General features: G+C 38.2%; 1 protein-coding gene across 5 annotated transcripts; it reads right to left on the reverse strand.

The window, feature by feature from the left end:
• Positions 1–47: 47 nt before the first annotated feature.
• On the reverse strand, positions 48–26,148 carry LOC129902743 (uncharacterized). 5 transcript variants are annotated; one of them, XR_008770152.1, is made up of 14 exons: positions 25,686–26,148; positions 22,593–22,670; positions 7,293–7,450; positions 6,409–6,484; positions 5,458–5,525; positions 3,960–4,215; positions 3,609–3,713; positions 3,384–3,490; positions 3,220–3,273; positions 3,028–3,111; positions 2,707–2,870; positions 1,446–1,595; positions 502–603; positions 48–409 (listed from the first exon to the last, which is right to left on the reverse strand). XR_008770152.1 is itself a non-coding variant. In XM_055978121.1 (13 exons), exons 1-12 carry the CDS (start codon positions 25,987–25,989, stop codon positions 1,448–1,450), a joined length of 1,599 nt encoding a protein of 532 aa, XP_055834096.1. In that variant the 5' UTR covers positions 25,990–26,148; the 3' UTR covers positions 48–409; positions 1,446–1,447. The 5 variants fall into 5 exon arrangements, 4 of the variants coding, with proteins under 4 accessions (XP_055834096.1, XP_055834097.1, XP_055834095.1 ...); XM_055978121.1 differs by lacking the exon at positions 502–603 and having other exon boundaries at positions 3,609–3,710; XM_055978122.1 differs by lacking the exon at positions 502–603 and having other exon boundaries at positions 3,384–3,487; positions 3,630–3,713.

Here is a 26,148-nt window from a genome sequence, read left to right on the forward strand (position 1 = left end):
ATTAATCCATGAATGAAAAATATAAGTGTATTAGTTTGGCATAACAATTGGTCACCGTATTTCCAATATTATCATACCTCACTAGACGTTTCTAATCATATACATAATGACAGTTGAACGTAATGATCCCCAAAACAAAATGTTCTCTATAAAAAACAAAAATAGATAAAAAAAAAGGCAAAATACATTTCTAATCATATAAAAATTATATAAGGGAAAACAAGACAACGCCAAAGATTGGAAGGGGAAATATAGACTGGTGGCTAAAATACAATAATACTGAAACACAGTTACTACTCATCCTCTCTGAATCAGAACCTGGAGGGCGGGTGGGCAAGCTCCAGAGGTTGCCGGTGTAATATCTCAACAGTAATGAGCCAAGCATTTTAACTTTTCGCAATGTGTATACCTACAAGACTCCAAGGGAGAAGCGTTTCAATATTAATTGATTGTAAAAGATATGAGCAATAAAATGGCTAAACTTAATCAAGTGAATCCCACATCTCCAGATATAATATAACGTTCCTTTCTCTAACGAGATCAGCAAAACAAATACATTCTTGTAATGAGGTGTTAGTTCCGCTGTACTCTAGCATTTGCAACCTACAACGGTCCAAAAAATGACTAGGATGAGATTCGTTAGAATTAAAGGAGAGGAGAAATAGAGAGAACTTATTTGTGTAGTTCTCACTTCTTCTTTTTTCATTGTTGTGTATTTCTCACTTGATTCAAATGCACTGGCCTAAATATATGTGTAAAATGCACAACGGAAGTGTGAACACAATAATAAAAGATGAGGGTGACTTTATTGCACCACTGGAACAGTTATTATGTTGGCACCAAAGACCTTGACTTCTAAAAAGATCAAGTTGACTTCAAGGATATAAGGTGAGAAAAACATGAGGGTCAAACAATACGTAAATACTTCGTTGAAGATTGGGTTTCAAGATTTACCAAAGTATGTATTTTACCTCACCTGTCAAAAATAAAGGGAAAGAATACAAAACGCACACGCCTTTATAAAGTAAAACTCAGATCAATGACCTGAAAAATATTCCCCAGCATATATTTGAAATGCTTACTGACATTTCCCAATCTAATTGAAACCACCATTCAGAAGTTAAAACATTACGGGTGCCATAGAAGATAGAGGAGCTAACTGCTACTTTTCTCAAGTTTCAGGACTAGTAGCACAATATTTCTTTAAATGGCATACAGCAATCAGCTTAATTGCTATATGAAACAAGTACATTATTTAATCAAGAAAACTATGACTAAATCCATATCTTAAAGTTGTAAAACAACTAGAATTATTTCTTTCCAGGTGAATATGAATCGATGCATACATCAAAGAATGGAAAAGAGAAACCCAAAACATCATCTCATGAAGTACATATCAATCAGAAGTTAAAACAGCTAGATTAGAAGATGAGAGTTCCACTTACCTTTAGGTATGGACCCATAGGGGTTCCAAAGAGAATGACTTGTCATTTCTTGTCTGAGCTGCAGCAGCTCCTCCTGGAGGTGCATGCACAGTTATTGGAAGTACCCACTCACATTTCTCTCTACCCTCTACCAAAAGAGGATGCTCATATCTGATACATCATGCATGAAGTACTATCAGAAACAAAGAGGGCTAAATTCATGAATTTAGTCAATTCGAGGAAGAAAATACCAAATTAGGAAGGAAAATCTACAAACAAAATCAGATAGACATTACATGGATAAATCAGGACATGATGAACGATTGAGGGTAGAAAAGAGCATCAAGATTACAACTATGGTGCGTTTAATTAGACCATAAAGTTCCTTTTGTTACCACATTTTCTTTACAATTGAATCGACTATATCTAAGTGAAGCAAATCAAGGGCATGCTTCAACCTTCCATGATTCACTAGAAATAATTATGTCAAGAGAGTTACACTTTAAAATAGAGATTGGAAGTTTAATCATGACTCCCAAGGTGTCTTTTGATTTTCCTCTTTGATGGAAGTGGTACCAACAGCAAAACTTAGATATTGATAGCGAGAGAGTATTTCCTGTTAAAGATTTCTAGCATAAGACTCATCATAGCAATGCTGAGTATCCTAGATTATTGTGAAAAGATGGAGAGCATCATCATTACCATCTTTCTATTAGGGCGGTGGTTCATGAGGCATTCCCCAAATTATTTTAAGAAAAGAGGTAAAAGATTGGGTGGCCAGAGCTACTTAAGTTCGAACAAAGTGATAGAATCTTCTTCTCCATGTGAGTTTCCTAGCAAATTTGACATCTTTCTATTCCAAAGGATTATAAGTCATGTAAAGTTGAACCTTTAGCCTCTTGATGATTTATCTGGACTAAAATGGAGATACATAATTAATGGGCTGCAATTCTATTCAAGAGCTTACATATGTTCATGGATTCTCAGGCATGAAAGAATTAAAGGTTGAATCAGAAAATAATTGTGCACAAAATCACTGTCAAAATTTCTTAAATCCCTCGTATTTGGTGAAAATAAAGAAGCCATTGAAGTAGATGAAGTGCTGATATACTTCTAGATCCTTTTCAGCTTTTATGTTAGTCTGCAAGCGTCTTTTGTATGATACTTTTCCCTGTAGTGTGCTTTACCCTTTTTCTACACCCTCTTAATGAGAACTTCAAAGTCTTTGATCAATGAATTGTGCAATCAACAAAATATTCCTGTTACATGTGCAAGGACATACCTTGACCAATCAGCATTCTTGGGAGTGGTAAAGAATTCAAATCGAAGAGCCCATTGTACGGACACATAGTGAGTGGAAAAAGACATAGGACCATCCATCGGAATGGAAAAAAGGAAGCTTGTTTGAACTAAATCAGCAACTACCTCGTGATGATCACTATGAACCTGAATAATTCAAAATGCCATGGTGACTAATCACCAAATGAAGGGGCTCAAGTGTTTATCTCTTCTAAATAAATCCACCAAAACACTTGCTTTGTCAAACGCAAAGAGTTGTAAAGAATCATCAATAGGTATAGTACTGGTATTACTTAAAGAATACCTTGGTAATAGAAGGAGCATGTCTCCGTGAAGGATGTACAAAGCGTCGGCTAATAGTTTCGGTCATCTCCAGTGTTATTGAAAGCTAGAAAGGCAACAAAAGGACCAGTAAACTCCAGAAAGCATTAACTAATAAATAAAACAAATGTCTAAGGCTTATTACAAGGATGAATTTTTTGATATATAGGACTACCTCAAGGCATCTTCTAGAACCCTCTTCATGAAAAAAAGTCAGGGTTCCACCTATCTGTCGCCAAAGTATAAATTGAAGGTATAAGTTTCCAACCAGTCAGGTGCAAATAGGCATTGGTAATAGCACTAATATGGAAAGGCCAATACACTGACTAATACAATTACCATATCACTGAAGTAATACGTTGACTCAGAATTTTTTGGAGAAAATCTTAGAAGCACTTGGTCATCCAGTCTAATGTTGTAAGATCTCCCTCGAATAAACCCTTCTGCTGCAGAAAATGTTGGCGACAGATTATCATGAAAGATCTTTTGTTAACAAATCATCAGTTGGAGTATATAGAGGGAACAAATACTAATAAGATATATAGAAGTGCAAGCGCGGTTTACAGGCTCCAGATTCATCCATGCCTGAGACAGAAGGTGCCATCGAATCATCATATTTGGAAAAGGCCTTGGTACTTTTCAGCTGTTGACTTGGGGATAAAACATCTGCTGGACGAATAAATTAAAACCCTCAGCTCTTGTTTGGTTAGAATTAAAAAAAAAGCCAGTTTGATTAAGAGGCATTGTAACATTTCCATTGGAAAACAGAAGAGCATAGAAACAAAGAAATCCTGTTTAGTCGAAGACATTAGTACATTGAACCATGAAAACAGATAAACGTTTTCTGAGACTAGTATTATTCTCTGAAACTATTTCAGCAATAACACTGTGTATACATGTTTTTGTTCTTCTTACCCCCATTAGAATCATACAAGACATCAGCCACAGCTATCTGTGGAAGTGCCAGTTGTGAAGATATGCTTGACCGTCCTTCAAGATGTGGAAGATCTTTGCTTGAAGTCCTTGCCAAGGAAGACCGCAAGGATAATGAGCTTCCAAATGTCCGGTGTATATTATCTTTCATGGGATTATAGGAGGAAACTGATGAAACTTCATCCCTTGAACTTTCATATCCTTCCTCCACACCATCAAAAGTTTCATTTATTTTAGCCTGCACAGCACACAAAATCACGTCAATGACTCAACATGTACTCTCCGGGTACGCTCTCTGTTCTGTCATCTTTTGATTATTCTACAATAAACTATGCATTGGCATAACCAGATCCCGCCACAGAAAAAGAAACAGATACCAAAAAGTGGCAGAAGAAAATAAAGGGAGGGAATAGACAGGAAGAAATTAAAGAGGGTTCTGCTAGTCTAGAATCTAAACATTGTTTTCTCTTGGAAAGTACAAAGTTGAAGAAGATAGATTCTCCTTTCTCTTCTTCCTTCGCAGAACCTCCATTCTTCCTAGTGTGAATATGTTATATAAGGATATTGAGGTCCTGAAGTCTCCAGGAAATTGGAAGTCCACAAACATGATGGATACAATCTTTCATTTCTCTTCTTACATTTCTTGCAATGTCAGACCTTGCTCCATTCCTAAATGATGGTGGCTAATGAAAGCTAATTGATTCTACTTCTGGAGTGCTTGCTAGGTTTGTTGAATTACGTTGGGACATTTATGCTGGAAAAAGCAAGTCTTAGTTATCCTCCTAATTTGAATTCCCATGGAGATAAACATTTTAGTTGGCTTAATCATTTCTAGGAGAGCCTGTGACATCACATGGTTCTAGTCCAGACAATTTGGTTGACGTTTAGACAGTGCAAGAAAATTCGATAAAAGCTCACAATCAAATAACAATACAGGAGAGCTCCATGCAGTAATTTATTTCTTCTAGCCTGACACAGTCCTCTGCTCTGTATTCATAAATCAATTTTCATAGAAATTCGATTTTATTATTTAAAGATAAAAAGAAAAGGAGAAGAATTGGAAAATCCTCTTCATCACTCGCAGGCCTCATTGCCTTACGAAAATAGAAGGGTACTTTGGTCTTTCAACTTTGGAGTTGGAAAGTTACCCTGGAAGTAACATTTGTCTAACGTTGTGGCCAGCAATAGTGTGGGGAAGGACATTAGGCTTTTCAAGTTTAATTGTGATATTGGAAAGGAGAACAATAATAAAAAAGGATGAAAAATATTCAGATCTACTATTCCCCGGAAACAGTTTGGGATTGAGTTGTAGTTGTTGTCGTTGTAATATTCACTAGAATATCATCTTTTATTAATTGCATCATCTTTTATGCATTTGTTCTTTCAAATTCTAGTGAATCTTAATACAGTCAATAATTCTTTCTTTTATCACGAGAAGCATACTGAATAATAAGTAAAACTGGCAACAGAATGGTTTTACCCAGTCAGTATCTGCATCCATCTCTTTCCAGTAAACATCCAAAGGCAGAGTTGAAGCAGGAACAATCCCTGCTAAATCGAAAAGCACAATGTGATCATGCCACAGATTAAAGTAAATTAAGTATTTCCGAAAAACAAAATTAGGATGGAGTTTTCAGAAATGAGAAACCAAGAAAGAAAAGAACCAAAAACCTATACATAGTTCCATTTAAAAGAGATCAGTTCAGCATATCATATTAGGTAATTCAAAGTAATCGTAATTGTACATCATTTGACTTGTCACCACTGTAGGAATAAATATGACTGGCCATGGGAAAAGATAGTTCCGCCAGATAAAAGAATTACTGAGAAGTCATATAATACAAGTAGTGAAACAATGTTTTTTCTTGAAGGAGCTTGTTGGTATTTTACAACTTCCATCTAATGTGGCAACCATATATGCAAGAATCAACAACAACATACCCAGTGCGATCCCACAAAGTGCGGTTTGAGGAGGGTAGAGTGTACGGAGACCGTACCCCTACCTTGTGAGGTAGAGAGACTGTTTTCGATAGACCCTCGGCTCAAGAAGAACATTTCAAAACAGGTTTAAGAATACACGGTGAAAGAAGCTATGATGAAATACTAAGAAAAGAGCGATTAAAAGCAAAAATAGCAAGATAACTGAAGTAGAGGAACAACAGTAGTGATAAAATATATATGCAAGAATATATGGGTACATTGTGGCTCCTCAAAAGAACCAAATTTTCCGACTTTGTTTTCTTGTCCCTATCTTTGCCGCCAACCCCCCCCCCCCCCCCCGGGTATTCCCGCGTTAATGAAGATATCTTCCAAAGAAACAACGACCTCATCATGATTTTAGACTTGAAGCTTTTCATGCAAAATTCAACAGCTAAATCACGAACCAGAGAACAGAGAATGAGTTTTAAGGTTTAAAAGGAAAAAATAGTACCACTAATGCGCCCTTCTTCACTTTGAAGGCCATTACTCTTCTGAGTTACCCATAATTGCAGTGGTATTCTTGTTTCCTGCATGGATTGAGATACAGCAACTATTAGAATCCAAATTCAGAGGAAAAATATAACCTTGCACATTTATATTACACTAAAACCTCAAGCCTTGGCATCTTTAGCAAGAAGGCTACAGATTTATCACGTCCCCCTTTTTCCTCCGATAAAGAAGAATTAGAGAAAAGGTGGGAGCTGTAGTGTTTTTCTCTTCATAGAATAGTCAAAGGATACATTGTAAGGAATCAATTTTCATATTAAATGATTATATGTATTATTTGTATCTTTTGAGCCGAGGGTCTCTCGGAAACAACCGTCCTACCTTGGTTATTGTTGTTGTTGTTGTTGTTGTTGTTGTATGTATTATTTGTATTTCAGGCGGGCAGCGGTTTTCCTTTCCCAATTTCTCAATGGAACAGGAATTTTCTAGTCATTGATTTGCATACAGATGAATAGAAACATAAAGGTAAGAGCACCTTCGCTTAATTCCATTCTTAATTACCAAAGGTAAAAGAGACTGAACACAATGCACAATGACCACCAACGAAAACAGTAACATAGTTGCATTCTTAATAAATCCAATACTGACAAGTTGCTGATTAATAGAATAATATGGCTATCGAAAATGTCAGAAATGGTAAAACAATAAAGCAAATGACCAAATAGCACTCTGGATATTGAGAACGATACAGAAAAATCAGGCATGCAATTACAAAAGCATGTCACAAAAGAAGCAGGGTAACTCTTGAAAGCAGCCAAAATATGAATTAAATCAAACAAAGATGATAAGGATATAAATAAGAGATGAACAGAACAGCAAGGAACTAACCAACTCTGCAAGATCTCGTATAGACTCTTCGCTGAAGTGACCATTTTCCATTATCAGGTATTGTCCAGATAAAATACTTCTAACATAATAAAGGTAACGAATGGTTGCACCCCTGTATGATGGTGGTATGGTGCTTGGTAGAATTGTTCGCACCATAACTGCAAAATAAAAATAGATCCTTTCTTTATCCACGTCGAAACAAATTGAATACGTTTACAGCAGTACTGTTCAGAACATTTGTAATGTTGAACACTTTGTTCAGGTTCGCGTTCCAACAAATGAACAAAATCTTCAGATCACTGAATATTCTTTACAATTAAAAATAAATATGAGCTGTGCATGCATACAAGCTGCAAGAATATTAATCATCAACTATAAAACAGCTAAGTTAGCCCCAGAAAATGAGGCATGGGCTGTCCTCTGTCAATCCACCTCTTTTTCTTCTCTTTCTGAGAAAGGTAAAGTCCATTCTTCAGAATTAAGGGTATGCTAGCTACCTCCAAAAAGTTGCAAGCTAGTTACCATAATTACAGAGACTCTAAGAAATCTACTAACTGTTCCGCTTCTTCTACACCTTCTTCTTTACACCAAAAAAAAAACAAAGTGTTAATGCAATTTTCTTTAACTTTCTCTATTTTGTTAGAAATATTCTCAAAACACATGTAGTTTCTTTGTCTCCAAATTGACCACCATACGCAGGATGGTACTATAGTCCACCATCTTTTCTGAGTCCCCCCCCCCCCTCCCCTCTTCCAGCAACTTAGGAGGTCAGCAGTGTGCTCAGGCGTTACCCAGGCTCTTCATGGGATAAACTAAGGAACATATGCCATATTTGAGCTATGATTTTGCAGTGAAGGAACAGATGATTGTTTGATTTTCTCCTCATTACAAGAAAAACATCTGGAAATTATCGGGAAACCCCTTTAGCTTTTCCTGGGTGAGGCATGCCCTTCTGGAAACCAACCGTGTGAATCATTTCACCTTGGTTGGGATATTGCACTTCCATATCCGTCTCCATGGCCCTGGAGTGTCCCCTGATTGTGCCATTAAATCCTTCTTGTACAGTCTACCTACAGAGAATTTTCCATCCTTTTCATGCTTCCACCTTATACTGTTTGTTTCTTTAGTTAAGCCTGTGAACTCTCCCAGTCAATGCAAGAGTTCAGCAACTCTGTCCACTTCCCAGTCATTCAAGTGTCTTCTGAATGTCAGATTCCAACCTTGAGGTGTCCAGGTCTCAGCAATTGTTGCTTCAGGATTGTCACAAAGGAGAAAAAATCAGAGAAGGCTACCTTCAAAACAACTGGCCAAACCACTTGTCTTTCCAAAAATAGACTTTAGTTCCCTCACCAACTTTGAAATCAATGTTCTCAACCAGTTTAGACCACAAATTCCTGATAGATCTCCATCTTGATACACCATAGGTGCTAAACACTATATTAGAAACCCATTGCGCATTCTGTCCATACTTATTAGGTATTACTCCTTTCCATAGAGCATGGCCTTCATTCACAAACCTCCCTAGCCGATTTGAAACTAAACATTTGTTTTGCATACCCAATTTTTTTATACCCAGACCACCTGACTTCTTGCTTAGTAGTGTTGTTTGCCATTTGACCAGGTGGATTCCTTTACCCTCCTTATTGCCCATCCATAAGAAGTCCCTCCTTATCTTATCTTCCACCTTAGAAGGTAGTGGGAATAGAGACATGACATATGTAGGCAGAGCATACAAAACAGAGTTGATCAGTGTAGCTCTACCTCCCTAGGATAAATATTATGCTTTCCAACTCTCTGTTTTCTCAATGATTCCATCCCAGATTTCTGAGTTTTTCTATTTTGCAATTCAGAATGTTAGCTACGCTTTGTAAGTTTGCAACTTCCTTGACTTGGAAGATGCTGCTTTTCCTCCGGTTCACAGAAAGCCCAAAAAGGGGCTCAAAATCCACCAATATGACTCTGATATAACTGATTGTTCTGCTTTTGCATCATAGAATATAACAGTATCATCCATGTATAAGAGATGACAGATTTACATCTCTTCCCCCGCTTGGTTGCCTTGTTGAATCCTTTTTATCCAGTTATTTAAAATAGCCAACCTCATCATATTGTTGAGTCCCTCCATAGCTAGAACGAATAGGAAAGGAGAGAGGGGATCACCCTATCTTAGTCCTCTCACTGAAGGAAAAAAACCAACAGGTTCTCCATTAACAAGAATTGAGAACCTGACAGTTTTGATGCAGAAACATATCCAATTCAGCCATTTCTCTCCAAAGCTCATCTGTCTCAGAATGTGGAGGAGGAATTCCCAATTTAACATGATCATAGTCTTTTTCTATGTCGAGCTTGCACATAATCCCTAGGACCTCTCCCTTATCCACACATTCACTAGTAATGAGAGTTGAATCTATAATTTGTCTCCCTTGTATGAAGGCCATTTGATGCTTGTTTACTAACTTGTTGATCACTGTCTTTAGCCTTTCTGCTAGAAGTTCCGCAAAGACTGTGTAGACTCCACTAATGAGACTTATGGGTCTGAAGACTCTAAGTTCTATGGTCCCTATATTTTTGGGATGAGAGCCACATAGTGGCATTGAAGCTTTTCTCAAACTCATGCCTCTCATGAAATTGTCTAATAGCATTTATGAAATGTGTCTTTAAAACCTCCCAGAAGTTCTGGAAAAAGCTCATAGGATCCCATCTAGGCCTGGAGCCTATCACTGGCACATAGCTTTATACAGTTCAAAACTTCAACTTCATCAAACTGTGTTTGCATCCATTCTCTTTCTTCCGTACTAATACCTTCCACCCCCTGCAGATTGGATTCAAGCCTCCATTTTCTTTGAATAAATTCTGATAGAAACTGGTGATTGCCCTTTTAATGACCTCAGGGTCAATTACAGAATTCCCTTCCACCATCAGCTTATCAATAGTATTGAATCTTTTGTGAGCTGTGGAAATCCTATGGAAATATTTAGTGTTCTTGTCCCCCTGCTTGAGTCATAGTACTCTAGACCTCTGCCTCCAAGCATTTCCTCATTTTTGGATACATCCTCAAACTCTATAGGAAGATGTAGTTTTTGAAGTAGCTCATCCTCTGTTAACAGTCTCAGCTTTTGGATCTTCTCTAAATTTGCCAACTGGTAAAGGATTTCTTCCTTCCCTTGTCTCCAGTTGTTTTTGTATTATAACCTCCATTCCTTTAGCTTCCCCTTCAGCATCCCCAGTTTCGTAGCTAAAACATAGGATCTTGTGCCAAAGATGTTAAAAAAAGATCACCATTCTTTGACTTTGTCGGTAAATCCCTCCACCCTCAACCAGCCTTTTTCCAAATTTGAAGTATGACTTTTTTCAAAATTTAAATCCCCATTTTCAAGCATAATAGGAATGTGATCTGAACCTATTCTGGGTAGCAGGTTCTGCTTTCTCTGTGAAAAGGCCTCATCCCGTTGAGAGGAAAATAAGAATCTACCAATTCTGGAAGCTGGCATATGATTGTCTCCTCTTGTCTATGTAAAAGATCCTCCAAATAAAGGAGGATCAATGTACTCCATCTCATTTATCCATTCAGTAAACTCAGTCATAGCCCTTGTTATTATGTGTCCTCCTGATCTTTCATTTGGATATCTTGTACATTGTCTCAAAAAAAATAATCCTGTACATTGAATTCCCCACGTAGCCCATGGCCCATTGCATACATCCTTGATGTTGGCAAACTCTTGCCATAATTCTCTTCTGATAACAGAATCACAAGAAGCATATACAACAGTCAGAAACCAGGTGAAGACCTGATTAATACCTTCAAGCTTTCAAGTCACCGTTTGATTAGTTGTTGTCACCAGTTCCCCTTTCCAAAATCTCTTATCCCCACATCACTACAATTCTCCACTTCTACCAATGGCATCCAGGTGAAATTCCCCATTTCTGACATATGGTTGCTTAAAAACAAACCTCTGCTCCTGCCAGCTCAGTTTCTACTATCTAAGGTCATATCACCGAGGACATGACCTTAGATAGAAAGGTGTGGAGGTCACGTATTAGGGTAGAAGGCTAGTAGGGATATAACGGTTTAAGGTTGGTCATAGGACTAGCCGTGCCATTATAGTCGTGTAGTTGTTGCTTTTCGATTTTCACACTAGTTTGCTACTACTATTGTTATTGTTTGTTTTGTAGAATTTACATTGCTTTTCGTTTTAGCAGCTATGATATATCTATTGTTTTTTCTCTTACTTGGGGCTGATATATTTGAGCCGAGGGTCTTTCGGAAACAGCCTCTCTATCTCCATGAGGTAGTGATAAGGTCTACGTACACTTTACTCTCCCCAGACCCCACTTATGAGATTTCACTGGGTATGTTGTTGTATTGTTGAATCAACCTTCTAACTACTCCCCTCCCCCACCCCCACCCCAACACACACATTCCAAGAAAGGATTTTAACTTTCGTTGGAGATTAGCATATGTTATCCTCCCCCTGTTCCTTGGTTCCCCCTCCTTAAACTTAACATGGAATTCTAGATTCCTGATCTCCTTCGGAATTGAGTTTTTTACCTTGTTTGATATTGTTTCTATATTCTTCTCCCGATTTCCCCCCTTTTCCTTTTTTTTTTGAAAATGTTAATATTGTAGTCTTCAGCATTAAGGATATGCTGGTGACCTTCAGAAAACAGAGGGGAACAAAAGAAAGGAAAAGAAAAGAAAAGAAAAAAATACTTACAAGGATCCTAATAATTCCACAATCTGCTATGTTTCCTCTAAACCTCTCTTTACACCAAAAATAAAAATATACAATACAATTCCATTTAATATTCTGAATGGAATTGGACATATCTTCGAAGTTTCTACTATTTCTTTCTTTCCAAACTGTCCACCAAATGCAATGTGGAATTATCCTCCCCCATGCCTTTTGGCACTTGTTCCCCCCTTTTCTTATCCAACAACTACAGCAAGTCTGCAGTATGCTCGGGCATGGTCTAATTTGTCTTTGTGAAACTAAGGAAGATGGCCCAAATTTGTGTTGTAAAATTGCAATGCAAGAATAGATGCTTGTTGGTCTCCTCTGCCTTCCCGCATAATGAATACCAAGATACTATAATCTTTCCTTTTCTCTTCAAGACTTCATGTGTCAGACAAGCCCTTCTAGCAACCAACCATGTAAAGCATTTTATCTAAGTTGGTGCTAAGGTTCTCCGTACCTTTCTCCACAAACTTTGATTAGAGTTGCCTTGCCGGAGGCTTTCCATTTTGTATGCCCTGCTAACAGTGAAAGCCCCATCTTTACTATGTTTCCATCTCAAAGAATCAGGAGCATTGGTGGTGCCAGAGAATTTTTCTAATAGCTCCATCAATTTGGCCACTCTCTCCACTTCCCAGTCATCAACAGGCAATCCCGCATAAAAGAAAGGCTACTGACTTGGTTGATTCAACAAACAAGGGAAAAAGGCATCCATTCAGATTCCACCCTTGTGCTGTCCAACATTCATTGATATTTGCATCTGGATTACTACATAGTAAAAACAGATCTGGAAAGAATTCTTTTAGAGGGACCTGTTTTGTTCCACGCATCTGCCCAAAACTTAGTTCTCCTGCCATCTCCTACTTCAATGTATATATTAGCTTCAAGTTTTTGCCATAAGTTTCTAATAGTTCTCCAAACCCCCACCCCATAGGCATAAACACTAACATTACTGGACCAAGGATTGTATTCACCATACTTGGATCTGATGACATCCTTCCATAAGGCTTACCCCTCTTCATTATATCTCCATAACCACTTCATCAAAAGACTTTTGTTTTGTTTCCTCAAATCTCTAATGCCCATACCCCCTTTGTCTCTGTTGTTCAAGGTTATCTCCCATTTGACTAGGTTATAACCTTTAATTTCTTTGCATCCATGCCAAAGGAAGTCCCTCCTTAATCTATCCAATTTCTTCAAAACTTTGGGGGGTAATGGAAATAATGAAATGACATAAGTAGGTAGGGAGTCTAGCACTGAATTGATGAGGGTGTGTCTGCCTCCCAGAGACAAATATTGAGCCTTCCATCTGGCTAATCTCCTTTCTGTTTTCTCCACAATGCCATCCCAAATTTCCATATCCATGTGTTTATTCCCTAAGGGCATGCCTAAGTAAACTGTTGGCATATTCTCCACTTTGCATCCCAAAATTTCTGTTAGATTCAAAATGTCGGTCACCTCCTTGATTGGAAATAAATTGTTTTTCTCCCAATTCACTTTCAGACCCGAGGAGGCTTCAAAAAACAGTAAGATTGTTTTGATGAATCTTATCTGGTCCTCCTGAGGTTCACAAAAAATGATAGTCATTTGCCTGTAGCAAATGACAAATTTCTTTAACTTGTCCATTGCTACACCCCTTATTTGAAAACCTTTGATCCATCTGTTTTGTATTGCTATTCTCATCAAGCTATCAAAACCTTCCATTGCCAAGATAGATCGAAAGGGGGATAAGGGATCACCTTGTCTAAGTCCCCTTTTTGAAGGGAAGAAGCCCACTGGTTCACTATTCACCATAATAGAAAATTGGATCGTGCTGATGCAAGAATTAATCCAACCCAACCACTTTCTCCAAAGCCCATTTTTCTGAGAGTGTTCAGCAAGAACTTCCAATTTACATGATCATATGCCTTTTCAATGTCCAGTTTGCACATTACACCAGGCTCAACACCTTTCAATCTTGAATCCACACATTCACCAACTATAAGTGCAACATCCATTATCTGTCTCCCTTTAATGAAGGTCATCTAATGCTTGTTGGCCAACTTATCCATCACCTTTTTCAGTCTCTCAGCTAGTATCTTTGCTAACATTTTGTATATGCCTGTGCTCAGACTTATAGGTCTAAAGTCCTTCAATTCAGAAGCACCTACTTTCTTGGGGATGAGAGCCACAAAAGTTGCATTGAAACTTCTCTCTGTCCTCTGATTATTACAGAACTCCTGTATCACACCTTTGATGTCTTCTTTCATTACTTCGCAGAATATAAGATAAAAGGACATGGGAAAAGCATCAAACCCAGGAGCTTTCTCCATCACGCAAAGTTTAATGCATTCTAGAATTTCCTCCTCCTCGATTTGTTTCTGTAACTCTTCCTTTTCATCCTCATTAATACAAGTAACCCCCTGCGATTGTAATTTTGGCCTCCAAACTTTTGTTCTCCTGGTACAAATTTTCATAGAAACTCTTGATGGCCTCCTTGATGTTAGTAGGATCAATGAGATTGCTTCCCTCCACCATTAAGGATTCTATGGTGTTGGATCTCTTTTGTGAGATATTACTATTTTATGAAAAAACTTGGTGCTCTTATCCCCATGTTTCAACCACTGTATTCTGGATCTTTGTCTCCACCTTATCTCTTCGTTTTTGACAACTTCTTCAAAAGACATTGCCAAATTTGTTTTTTGCATTAATTCATCATCTGTAAGTAGTCTTTGCTCCTGAAGGATCTCCCATTTGGACAATTGGTCAAGGATCTCCTCCTTTTGTTGTTTCTAGTTGCTCCTATTATTCTTGCTCCATTCCTTCAATTTCCTTTTCAGCTAAGACAAACCCTGTTGTACCAATAACTACAAATGATGACCACCAGAAACTCACTTTCTCCTTGAAGCCTTCAACCCCCATCCACCAGTTTTCAAATTTGAAGTAAGATTTCTTGAAGTTATCGTCTCCACAAGTCAGTAGAACTGGGTTATGATCAGATAGCAACTTTGGAAGAGTTGATTGTCTAATAACGGTGAAGAGTTCCTCCCATTGAGAAGAATACATTACTCTATCAATCCTTGATGCAGTTGTATGGTTCTCTCCTCTTCTCCAAGTGAAAGACCCTCCAAATAAAGGAGGGTCTATGAGCTCCACCTCCTCAATACAATCAGAGAATTCTGACATAGCTCCATTGATTGATGAATAGTTTGTTCTTTCTGATGGCTATCTAATGACATTAAAGTCACCACACACTACCCATGGCCCGTCACAAAGACTTCTCATGGCTCCCAATTCATACCAAAGATCCCTTCTTTCCATTCTTTTGCCCTTTGCATAGACAGCCGTCAGGTACCATGTTAAATTCTGGTTCTGACCTGTTAATTTGCAAGTAATGCATTGCTCACCACTCTCTACTAACTCCGCCACCCAGACCCTTTTGTCCCATAGTATTAGGATCCCTCCACTGCTCCCACTGCCTCCAAATGCAATTCCCCCACCCATCTATTGTTCCAAATAGTATGCAGCAAATTACTGACGTTGCCCTCCAACTTAGTTTCCACTAAAACAAAAATATCTGCCCTCCATTGACTAACTAGATTTCTAACTAATCCTCTTTTTTCGTCGTTTAGATCCCTTACATTCCATGACACTAATTTCACCCTTCTTGTTCCACAAAAGATAGGCTTCTCCCTCTGATTCTTGGTTCTAATTATTGGCTCACCATCCTTGAATTTAATGTTGAAAATTAAATTCCTTAATTCCTTTGGGACACTGTTGTTGTAACTGCTTGATGAGATATCCTTTGATTTCTGATTCTCCCTTGGCTTGTTTTGCTCTAATCTCATGATTAAAGAATAAAATTCTATTTCGTACCCCTTGGTAGAGACTCTAAAGAAATGACTAAGTTTGATTAGATTGAGGCGAAGCCTTAGCGTTGATTGTGATTCAAAACAGTCCTCTGCTACGCTGTCATCCATTGCTAATTGTTTAGGGTCCTCATACTCCACCAGTTGTTCTCCAAAGAGCTCTATAATGCCTTCTTCCCCCTCATTGTCGACTCCCTCGATGCTGTCCAGTTCGCTTGAAACTATATCTCATCTTTCTGTACTTCCTTTGATCTGCAAATTGTCGACGGGAAGGCTCAGAAATGGATTTTGTAAAGGGTTCTGTGAATCCATTGGACTTCTTAATTAAAAAGCCCATCTCGTCTGTTGATTTTTGAAAAAGGAACCGAGCCTCCTCTTGATAAGGCTTTTCTGACCCAATAAGCTCAATAAATGGTTCTGATGTGGGCTTTGGCCTGGGGTTAAGTGAATAGGCCCAAAAGGAATTTCCGGATGGTCCTTGTCTGGTAGCAAAGTGGAATTTAAAAGACTTGGGTGAGGCCCCAAACATTCTTTTAAATTCAAACATTCAGCACTGCTACAAGCCACCTGCTCTAACACTGACACCACTTGTTGCGTGTCAGACCCCACAAAATTTGTTGGGTAAAGACCTACAACCTCTTTACCTTTTTCATGAAAAGTCTTCTCATACTTTCCACAACCCAGATCTGCTATTGTCTCTACTTTACCAGCTATAGTCACTTGTCTAAGGTTAGTAACTATCTCTTTTTTCTTGTACATCGCCGGCGACTCTACCCATATCGGCAAAGAGAAGATCAGATTTCCATCATCAACATCAATGGACAGCGGTATTGTCTCCCTCGGACCCTTAACTCGAACCTGAGCCCATCGCAAGTGGTTCTTAAGTTCTATTTCTTCTTCATTTTCCAGCCAACCTCCACATTTATCACATATCTCTTTCATGACTCTTGTGGACCAGAGGTGTAGAGGAAGACCATGTACTCTAATCCAAAACCAATCAAACTTGGTTTGGATTAAAAAAGAACCCTTCGTTGGAGAACACCAATTAAGTGTTAAGATGACCCCTTGTCTCCTCCAGTCATAAGAATGTGTTTAGCTGCTTTCCTTGATTGGAACTCGAAGAGAAACTAAAAACCATTCATGTCATACACTTGGATATTCTAAGTCCCTTTCCAAGTCTGTTGAGCCCATCTTCTCACCTCATTGTGAGTCGGAGCTTCATCTGCACCATTGAATCGACCAAACTAGACATATGCACAGAAGATCTTTATCACCCTCTTGAGTTTTCACAGAAAGCTGGTTCTTCACAACGTCAACCTCAGCAACTTCGGCTTTCTTTAAAGTCCACTTGCTCTTATTAAGAGCATCTTTGAAGCTGCCCTTCTTATTTAATAGTTGTTCTGTTGTACCTCTATTCGTAATAATGGCACCAGGAGTGCTAATTTTCTCTGTAATAAATTCCTCAACCTTTGTAGCCACCAACCCCCATCCCTCATTATAAGAACTTTCTGGAATGATGATCACAGCTCTGTTATGTCCCTTAACTGTAATAATGGAAAGGAACCTCCCATACTTATTGAACTATTGAGAACAATAAATATAAGTAGAGAGATCTCTGCATCTCCATAATTTAAAGTTCTTCCCCCTGTTTTTTGATGCATCACTCATTCTTCTGCATAACCAGAGCAAGGCACCTTTACTCAGAATTAACCTTCTAATAGAATTCCTAGCATTCTCCACCCAATCAAACCAAAGTACTGAATTTAATGAATACATAGAAATATCATAAGATTTTCCTATAGATCTAAAATAAAGTTTGTTATCCATTGAAAGAGGGTAACTGGAGTGGTGCAAAAGGGTTAAAGGTGGAAAAAGTGGACTCCGATGATCGGATATCGCCGAAAAAGGGTAATAGAGGCCCAAAAAGGACCTCTAAGAAAGGAACCTAGGGATATGTGCCTGGAAGAGAAAAGCTCGAAAGCCACCTTGTCACACCCCTCGAAAGTTGTCGCAAACAATTGGTTGGGCTTGAGTTCATCAAATTTTACCCAAAGTGAGGCTCTATCTTTAATAACTTGTTCTGAAGTGAGTCATTAATTTGAGAGCGAGAGGGTCATCAATCATTGGAACCTGCTCAATTCAACACCCTAGTTGTAAATCACCACTCAAGGTGTCTGCAATTGTAACACCTTCATCTTCTTCCTCATATTTAATCATATGCAAGTTAATATCTTCATTCCCCGATCCCTTGTGCAATCAGAAAAACCATCAGAGACGACAAATTCTAGCTATATCACACCATTTCCCATCTTCTCTTCAGAAATAGAAAGAAAAGAACTCGAGTTTACGAAAGCCTCGGTCGAAAATATATTTTCCATTTCTAAAATAACTGGGTCTTTAATTGACATTTGGGCCTCCTTTGTCCCAAAAAGATTTAACCTGAGATGGCCCAAACTTTCCTTTAAAATTTTTGGGCCCATTTTTTTAATTAGAACCCTCATGTGTCCATCAGAGCCACATGCCCCTTCTTTCCCGTTGGGAACATATTTGACATGTGTCTCGTCTCTTTGTCCTAAAGACAAAATGCAGATTCCATTGGGATGGAGCTCTGAGAAGTCTCCATCAGCAATCTCTCCCCTCGAGGTACAAGTTGTCTTGTACCGGCTACTGGAACATTGAGCTCATCACCGCCTCTTCCGTCTGAATCTCGTTGGCGCTTCACACCATACCGGCAAGGAGAAGTTATATTCTCCATCACTTACTTTAACATAACCAGGGATGTTCTATAAGAGACCCCTGACTCGAAGACAAGCCCATCTCAGGTGGTTCCTAAGTTGGGTTTCCTCTTCAGTCTCAATCCACCCTCCACATTGATAACTGATCTCCTTCATCGTCTCATTAGACCACATCTGAACCGGGATCCTTGGGATGCGGATCCAAAACCAATAAAATTGTTTCTGTGAGGAAATAGCTCCTGTCGTCGGAGACCACCACTCCAATTCCAGTTGGTGGTTATTCCTCTTCCATTTCCCGAATAAAACGGTTTCGGCATCTCTCTTTGATTGGAATCCAAAAAGAAATTGGATCCCATTCAAATAGAAAATCTGAATGTTGTAGATGTCTCTCCAGGTTTGTTGAGCCCATTTCCTAATGTCATTGCGAGATGGAATCTCGTCACTATCTAAAAAGCTGCCAACCAGACTTCTTCTCAGAGGGTCTTTTTCCATTGTTGCTGCTCTCTGCTGCTGTATGAGGACCGTTAGGAGGCCATCTATATTTTTGGATAGCTTCATTGAAACTCCCCTTTCCTTTATCCTCTTTTGTATTGTCCTCCCCTGTGTATGCAATCCATTTTTGCATATTTGTGTTGTTATTAATGATCATTATTAATGAATGACTCGATCCTAACAGTAAGGTCAGTCCACCATTCATTGAATCTGTTCTCAAGAAGGATAATCACTGATCTCAACTACCCTTTTACTGTGATAACAAACACAAATCTACCATATTTATTGAACTTTAAGGAGCAATAAATGAGAGTAGTTAAGTCTCTGCATCTCCAAGTCTTGAACGCTTTCCCTTTGATTTCTGATGCTTCTTTAAGAGTGTGTTTGGTATGAATGTTTTCCAATTTTCCCATATTTGAGTGGTCAATATATTATGGAAAACATTTTCTCTAGGTTAACAAACTACTTAAAAATGAGGAAAATAACTTTCTTAATCAAAGTAGGAAAAACAAGCTACATAAGTGACATTGCAAGTTCATTATCTCTCCCCCACCCACCCAACATCCCCACACACTCCCTTGACCTCCCCAACCCTCGCCACCACTCCCTACCCCATCCCCCCACATAGTATTTTGCTAGATTACATATAAATGCTCTTGAGATAATATTTTTTTGCTTAACTACCAAACACTAGAAAATAAGTAAGAAACCCATTTATTTTCCAACAAAACAGTTTCTAGGAAATATTTTCCATGGAAAACATTTCCTTCATACCAAACACACCCTAAATCTCCCGCATAACCACACTAAAGCAGCTCTACTCAGTTTCATTCTTCTCATGTAAAGTCTAGCACTTTCCACCCATTCATACCAAGCTTCTGAAGTTGAATTGGATTCAGTCAGTCATAAGACTTCCCCCCTAGTGTAAAGAAGATTCTATTTTCCATCCTACACAGAGAAGATTGAAGCAATAATTCAGGTGATTATTGATTGGCTGAGACAGAAAGGTCTGAGTTCAAGGAAAGAGGGTCAAGAAGATGGTGGAGGACGGAAGTGTTTTTTTTAGAGAGAGGAAAATATATGGGTCTGATCGGAAAAGGGTTTCCGGCGACCAGCGAGCGAATCTGAGAAGTTTTCGAGGAGAGAGAGAGATGAGAAAGTTAAGATTCCTGATCTGAAAGGGTTTCGAGAAGAGAGTCTAGAAGAAGGCTGAAAAAGATCAGAGAGGGTTTATAAGAGAGAGAAAGTCGATGGTCAGGTCGAAAAAGGTATTCCGGCGACCAATGATGAAAAAGAACAGAGAGTAGCAGAGAAGGGAAATCTGAGACTTACCTCAGGACCCATGTCAAAGAGCATTTTTTTCCCACTTGTTGTGCTTACAGTACAAGTTTAACATGTGCATCGAAGTAACCTAACCACTAGTCAGCATCAAGACAACATCATTTCTTGCATGCTAAAAGTGCAAGTAAAATATGTATTTAACGCCATGTAAATCCTAAGTTAATCAACCAACTTTTGTACAAATGGCACAAAACTTCAAGTTTGGTATATCATCAATTCTCCTTCAATTTTATATATTTTTTTGGTTGGTATGACTTTCTTTTTATAAAAATGGTGTCCGGACCACTTGTGCGCACCTCGTCTAATTCATTGAGTACATGCTACCTCCTCCTAACATTGTGCAATCGCATCCCCAAAAAGCTTAAACGCGGTGAGAGAACGCACACTTAAATATGTCAACACACCAATACATATGGGCCTGCCTATTTATTTTTTTCTGTTCTCAAATAAGATTCCACCTGAAGACACCGCCTGAGTACCTACATCTTCTCCTCCAGTTCCAACGTGAGTCCCACTTGCATCTCTGTGGTGGCATCTATGGTATTTCTTCTTCATTTACTTTTCAGTAATCCGTGCTGCGTCCAAAGGATTTTCATGATGTATGTGATATTCTTAGAAGTTCCCAAGCTATTACTGAATCTTTTGGTCCTACCGAGTTCACGTTATGTCGTGATGACTTATATCTTGACATTATTATAAAGTTGTCAATGTAATAAGTTTGCTAGAATTCTAGAATTATTTATTGTTGGGTATGAGTGGTGTCGACGACATGATAATGTCATGAATGGCACATTAAAAGTGACAGCAACTAGGGAAAAAGGTTCCTTTGGCAGAGGAGATCTGTCAGATGCCGGTCACAGCTCTAGTGTGGGTTGTGACGTATAAAGAGATAACTAATACACATCCCGCGGCGCAGTAGTTCTTCCATACCAAATTAGCTGCCCGGCGCTGCTATTGGCATAACAACCGGTACACCATAGGTTAGCCTAACCCAGTCTATCAAAGGCAGTCAACGTGTCCGCCATTCTTCCCCCATCAGACTTGTCAATCCTTTGCTCTTTTTCCTTCTCTCATGGAGAATTACTAATAAGTCCCCTAATGGTGTTGGTAATATCCACTTTGTGAGATAAGCCATAAATCTGGAGAACAATGTGCTATTTTAATTGGGTAACCAAAACCCAGTGATGCAGGAACATAGTGGTCAAAGAGAAAAAGGTTAGATTATACAAATACTATTGATCCGGTTATTCAAGACAGTAACCTAGTCCTTAATGGTCTGAGTTATTAGTTAAGTACAATTTAATTAGGTAATTAACCAATGCTTAATGGATTTGTGTAAGGTACTAGCCAATATAGTGTGTGTAAAAGTCTAGGACACACACATCTAGTTTTTTCTAATTCTTAGAACATTTAAAGAATTCCTAGAAAGTACTAACACCATGTTAGACTCTTGAAATGAGTACATACGAACAAAAGAAGGATCCATGCAGCATTTCTTTTATTACAAGATTCTAGTTGCTTTAGGAATTAATTTATGCTAATTCTTTCATTTCCATTACTTTTTCATTGACAAGAATTAGGATTCTTAAAGCGTTTGTGATTAGGGTTCTAAAAGTCCTCTTTTTAAAAACATAATTAAATATTTATCAGATTTTGCCTTGTGGTTGTCATGTTCGTTTCAATAATTTATAGGTTTGCTAAAAATAAGTCTCTTCCTACACATTTCCCTTGATATCCCTACAACATAGTAGCCTAGTAGGCCTTTGACATAATTCCAAGTAAAGTCCTACTTACCATGTCCAGCTTCATCACTCAAATCAAACTACAAAACTCAATGAAATTGTCATCATCTTCAACCAAACGCTTCAAATTCTACTGAATTTTTAAATTTCTCGATCCTGCTATCAGACATTGACTATCAATACAAAAGACATATCATTCTTTTGTATTGTTACCACTTAACCAAGTACCCTAATTTTATTTCTATTGTATTACCTAGTATAGTACCACATTGACACCCTTTGCTGCCTAGGTTTAGGCAAAATCTCTTTGCATGTTTACCCGAACAACACGGAACTAAATGAATGTCATGTATATAATTAGAATGAGCAAGAAACATGAGGATAAGGAAAAGCTAAAGGTCAAACTTACACTTTCTGGAGCTACCGGTGGAGACAATCTGATTTGATATTAATACAGGAGTCAAGTTATCCATAAATACATACTCACCTGGAAGAGTAAAAACATTAAATCTCAAAGAATCACAAAAAGTATAACAAGATATAAGAAAATATATCTTTAGTAAAAACAAATGCATAGCAGAAGTAGACAGTTTTTCTTAAAAGATCGATGGTTTCAGATCCATAAGAAATTTCCTGATAATTTCGAAAATCCATTTATCCAATGTAGCATATCACTTTTAGGCCTTCAGAAATTTGGATTGTGCCCTCTCAGCTGGTGAAGATCTTTAAAATCTCACATATTCTGTGAATAGTAGTTGCAACATAATGGATGAAACATGAGCACAGCCATTTGGACTTGTTAATAGATGCACCTCGCATCCATGTTTAGTAATTTTAGTACTAAATATGCATGTCAATTGTTGAAAGGCAAGAAAATCGCCGAATCTCTGTAGAGTATTCTTAATAATTATGTTATTGCACTAAGAAAATTATCAAGAAATTAGTTTAAAATATTCTCAATAATTATGCCATCATAATTTGGGATTCCAGCAATTAGAAAACTTCCATTATTTCGTCTAAGGACTTCTCCATGAAGAGTCCTCTTATATATCGTTAACTACCAATTCCACTACAATTTTACTCATTTTTTCTGAAAGAGTAAGTAACATATATAAAGTGAGACAAATCAGCTTAGTACTAAGATGGTGCCAAGGAATTAACCCTTCTGCACAAAAACAAAAAGAAGGCTTCCTGATGCACCTATTCCTATTTTTGTAAAGACACTATGAAATCTAGCATACTATACCCATCCTCTACATCCTGTAAATTATACCAAAAAAACAAATGCCATAAGCAGTTGTATTTGAACTTCTATAGATAATCAATCACCCATTCAAACGAATCTGGCATTTCTTTCCTTCCATATAACCCAGCAAACACAAGCAGGGATTGTGCTTCATATCTTCCTTAATTCTATACTGATTCGCCTAGGGCTCCAGTTGACTAGTAGATCTTACAGTGTAAGGCACAAGAGTGGTCACCCTGAAAGATTTAAGTAAAAGAGACTAAATCTGACTAGCCACGGGGCAATGAAGAAATAAGTGGCTTCCACTTTCCACCTCACTGCTACAGAAGAAACACCTCCATCTCTGAAGGTTGATGTGCATGAGACATGCATTACTTGCTGCCAACCACATAAAGCAATGAACTTTATAAAGTGCCTTGGACTTCCATAGTTGTTTCCATGGCCAATTGATAAGAGTTGTCCCCAACACTACTGAGTATCTTGTAGCATGAATTAACAGTGTCCATCCTGCGGTCTTGTCCAAACAATGCAGTCCTCAGCATCCTCATTATGTGAAATTTGTTCTAGGTCCTTCAAGAGGAGAGTTACCCAGGGAATCTCCTAGTCAAAGCAGTTTCTTTGAAAAGCAATGCACCAACTGCTACTACTCCCGCGTTGTGAGACAAGATATCCTGTGGAATTGTTGAAACTATAACGATCATCGTACAAAATCATTAGAGGTGTATGACCCATTCAAGCATCCTACCAGAACCTTCTATTTCTGCCATTACTAATTTTAATAAGTGTGTTAACTAAATATGTGGGGCAAAGGCTGCAAATATGTTTTCACAAACCTAAACCGTGTGGATTGCACAAGGCCGGGAACTATGATCCCCATATTTTCCAAAAATTACCCTTCTCCATAAGCTTCTTTGCTATATCTCCACAGCCACTTCATAAGTAAGCAACTATATTATGAATTTTCAAATTTTCTGATCCCAAGCCCACCCTTTCTTTTATCCAACAACACCTTACCCCACCTTACAAGATGAAAGATACTCCTATCATTGCTACCATCCCCAAGAAAGTCTCTTCTAATCTTGTCCAACTTCTTCTTTACACTGTCAGGTAGTGGAAACAAAGATATTAGATGAGTTGGTAAGAATTCAAGGACACTATTAAGTAGCTAGCCTCTTTTCACACCTCATCCGCTAACCATATGAAGACACAAACTTTTCTTGGCGCCCTGGAATCCAAATTAGCAAGTGTGGGAAAACTGATTCATCTGTAGTTAGCATCTCAAAATAATATTTTTTTACTGAGAAAGGACCAGTATTCTCTAAATCCCATCTCTGGCAGTCCTGACTCTCTATCATTTAGGTTTGTTTGTCGAGCATATCAAGAAAATTCAGAAGTTCCTCTATTTCAAGTCCTGAAGGTTCCTTCTGAATTGAAGAACCGAAATGATACTTCCCCTGTGATTTCCAAATCTATTGGATTGTCATCGTTTTATGGCTGTAAGCTTTGTAATGTTTGGAAATGCGAGTCTCAATATATTATCCCGCTACCTTTGCCCTCCAAAACTAACATTACTCCTGTCTCTTATTCTAAGGGCTTGTTGGGTAGGAGGGATAAGGTATAACTAATCTCAAATTAATTTTAGGATGAGTTTGTCCCATGTTTGGTTGGGATAAAATCCTGAAATAACTTATCTCGGGAGTGTATTGTTATTTTTATCCCATTTGAGGGTGGGATAACAATCCCGGGATAAAAATTATATTTACCTCTCTCCATAGTGAGTGCACCTCTATTTGAAATCTCCACCTGAACACCTGTTACCCCGAGCCCCTCTCTCCACTTCTTTGGAGACGTAACAATTTTCCAACTAACTAGGTGATGTCTCCTTGTTCCATCAACTATATCCTATAAAAAAAATCTTAGTCTTTCTATCTTGCTTATCATGCATGCCGAAGCTTTTTTGGGAATGCTACTCTACTCGTGATTAATACTTCACTTCCCCCTTTCAACAAGTACCTCATCTACCGACCTACAAGCCTTTTCTCGGCCCTTTCAACTACGGTATTTCATATTGCACTGTGAGTAGCCAAAGGCAGAGCAAGAAAACAGGGTAGTGATTAAGTAACATTTTCAACTCTTTTCTTAATGATTATGTCAACTTTGGTCAAACTAAGACAGTAAAAAAAGAGCCAGAGCTAAATGTGCATTGAGAAAGAGAAAGAGATGTCTAAATAACAAATAGGAAATTGAAGAAAGAACCTCTGCGTAGCTTAGAATCAGGAAAAGATTTAGAAGTGGAGAACCACTGAGTATCCAATTTCTCGATCCCTTTAATTTCAAAACTAAGTTTTTCAATAAGCAAAGAAGAAGAAGTGGTTGGATTCTTGATTTCAATAGTAATGGTTACCGGATCACCCGGTCTATACACTTGTCTATCCGATTCCAGCTTCAGCTGAGGTTGTGGTAGATCCGTCGCATTGGATCTTCCACCACTGCCGCCGCCGATGCCGGCAGTGATGTTAAAGAAGGAGAAAACACGGGAAGGTTTATTAGGGGCTGACATTTGGAAAACCAAAAATTGGGAATTTGTTGAAAAGATCAAAACATTTGGGGAATTCAAGAAAATGTAAGCTCAGTGGTGATGGAGAGTGAGATCTTTCGCCACTTTCATGTTTCTGATGACGGACAAATTTGTTTTACTCTACTCTGTGTTTTCAGTAAC

The sequence above is a fragment of the Solanum dulcamara genome, chromosome 9 (genome assembly GCF_947179165.1).
Source record: "Solanum dulcamara chromosome 9, daSolDulc1.2, whole genome shotgun sequence".
NCBI lineage: Eukaryota > Viridiplantae > Streptophyta > Magnoliopsida > Solanales > Solanaceae > Solanum > Solanum dulcamara.

What these genes read in the sequence shown, in the direction of transcription:
- LOC129902743 (XM_055978120.1), bottom strand. Translation starts at nt 25,989, where the DNA reads ATGTCAGCCCCTAATAAACCTTCCCGTGTTTTCTCCTTCTTTAACATC. An exon ending in TGAAGAAGGGCGCATTAGTG is followed by an intron (nt 5,526 to 6,408) that starts GTACTATTTTTT and finishes TCGATTTAGCAG; the next exon opens with GGATTGTTCCTGCTTCAACT. An exon ending in CGTATTACTTCAGTGATATG is followed by an intron (nt 3,274 to 3,383) that starts GTAATTGTATTA and finishes CTTTGGCGACAG; the next exon opens with ATAGGTGGAACCCTGACTTT.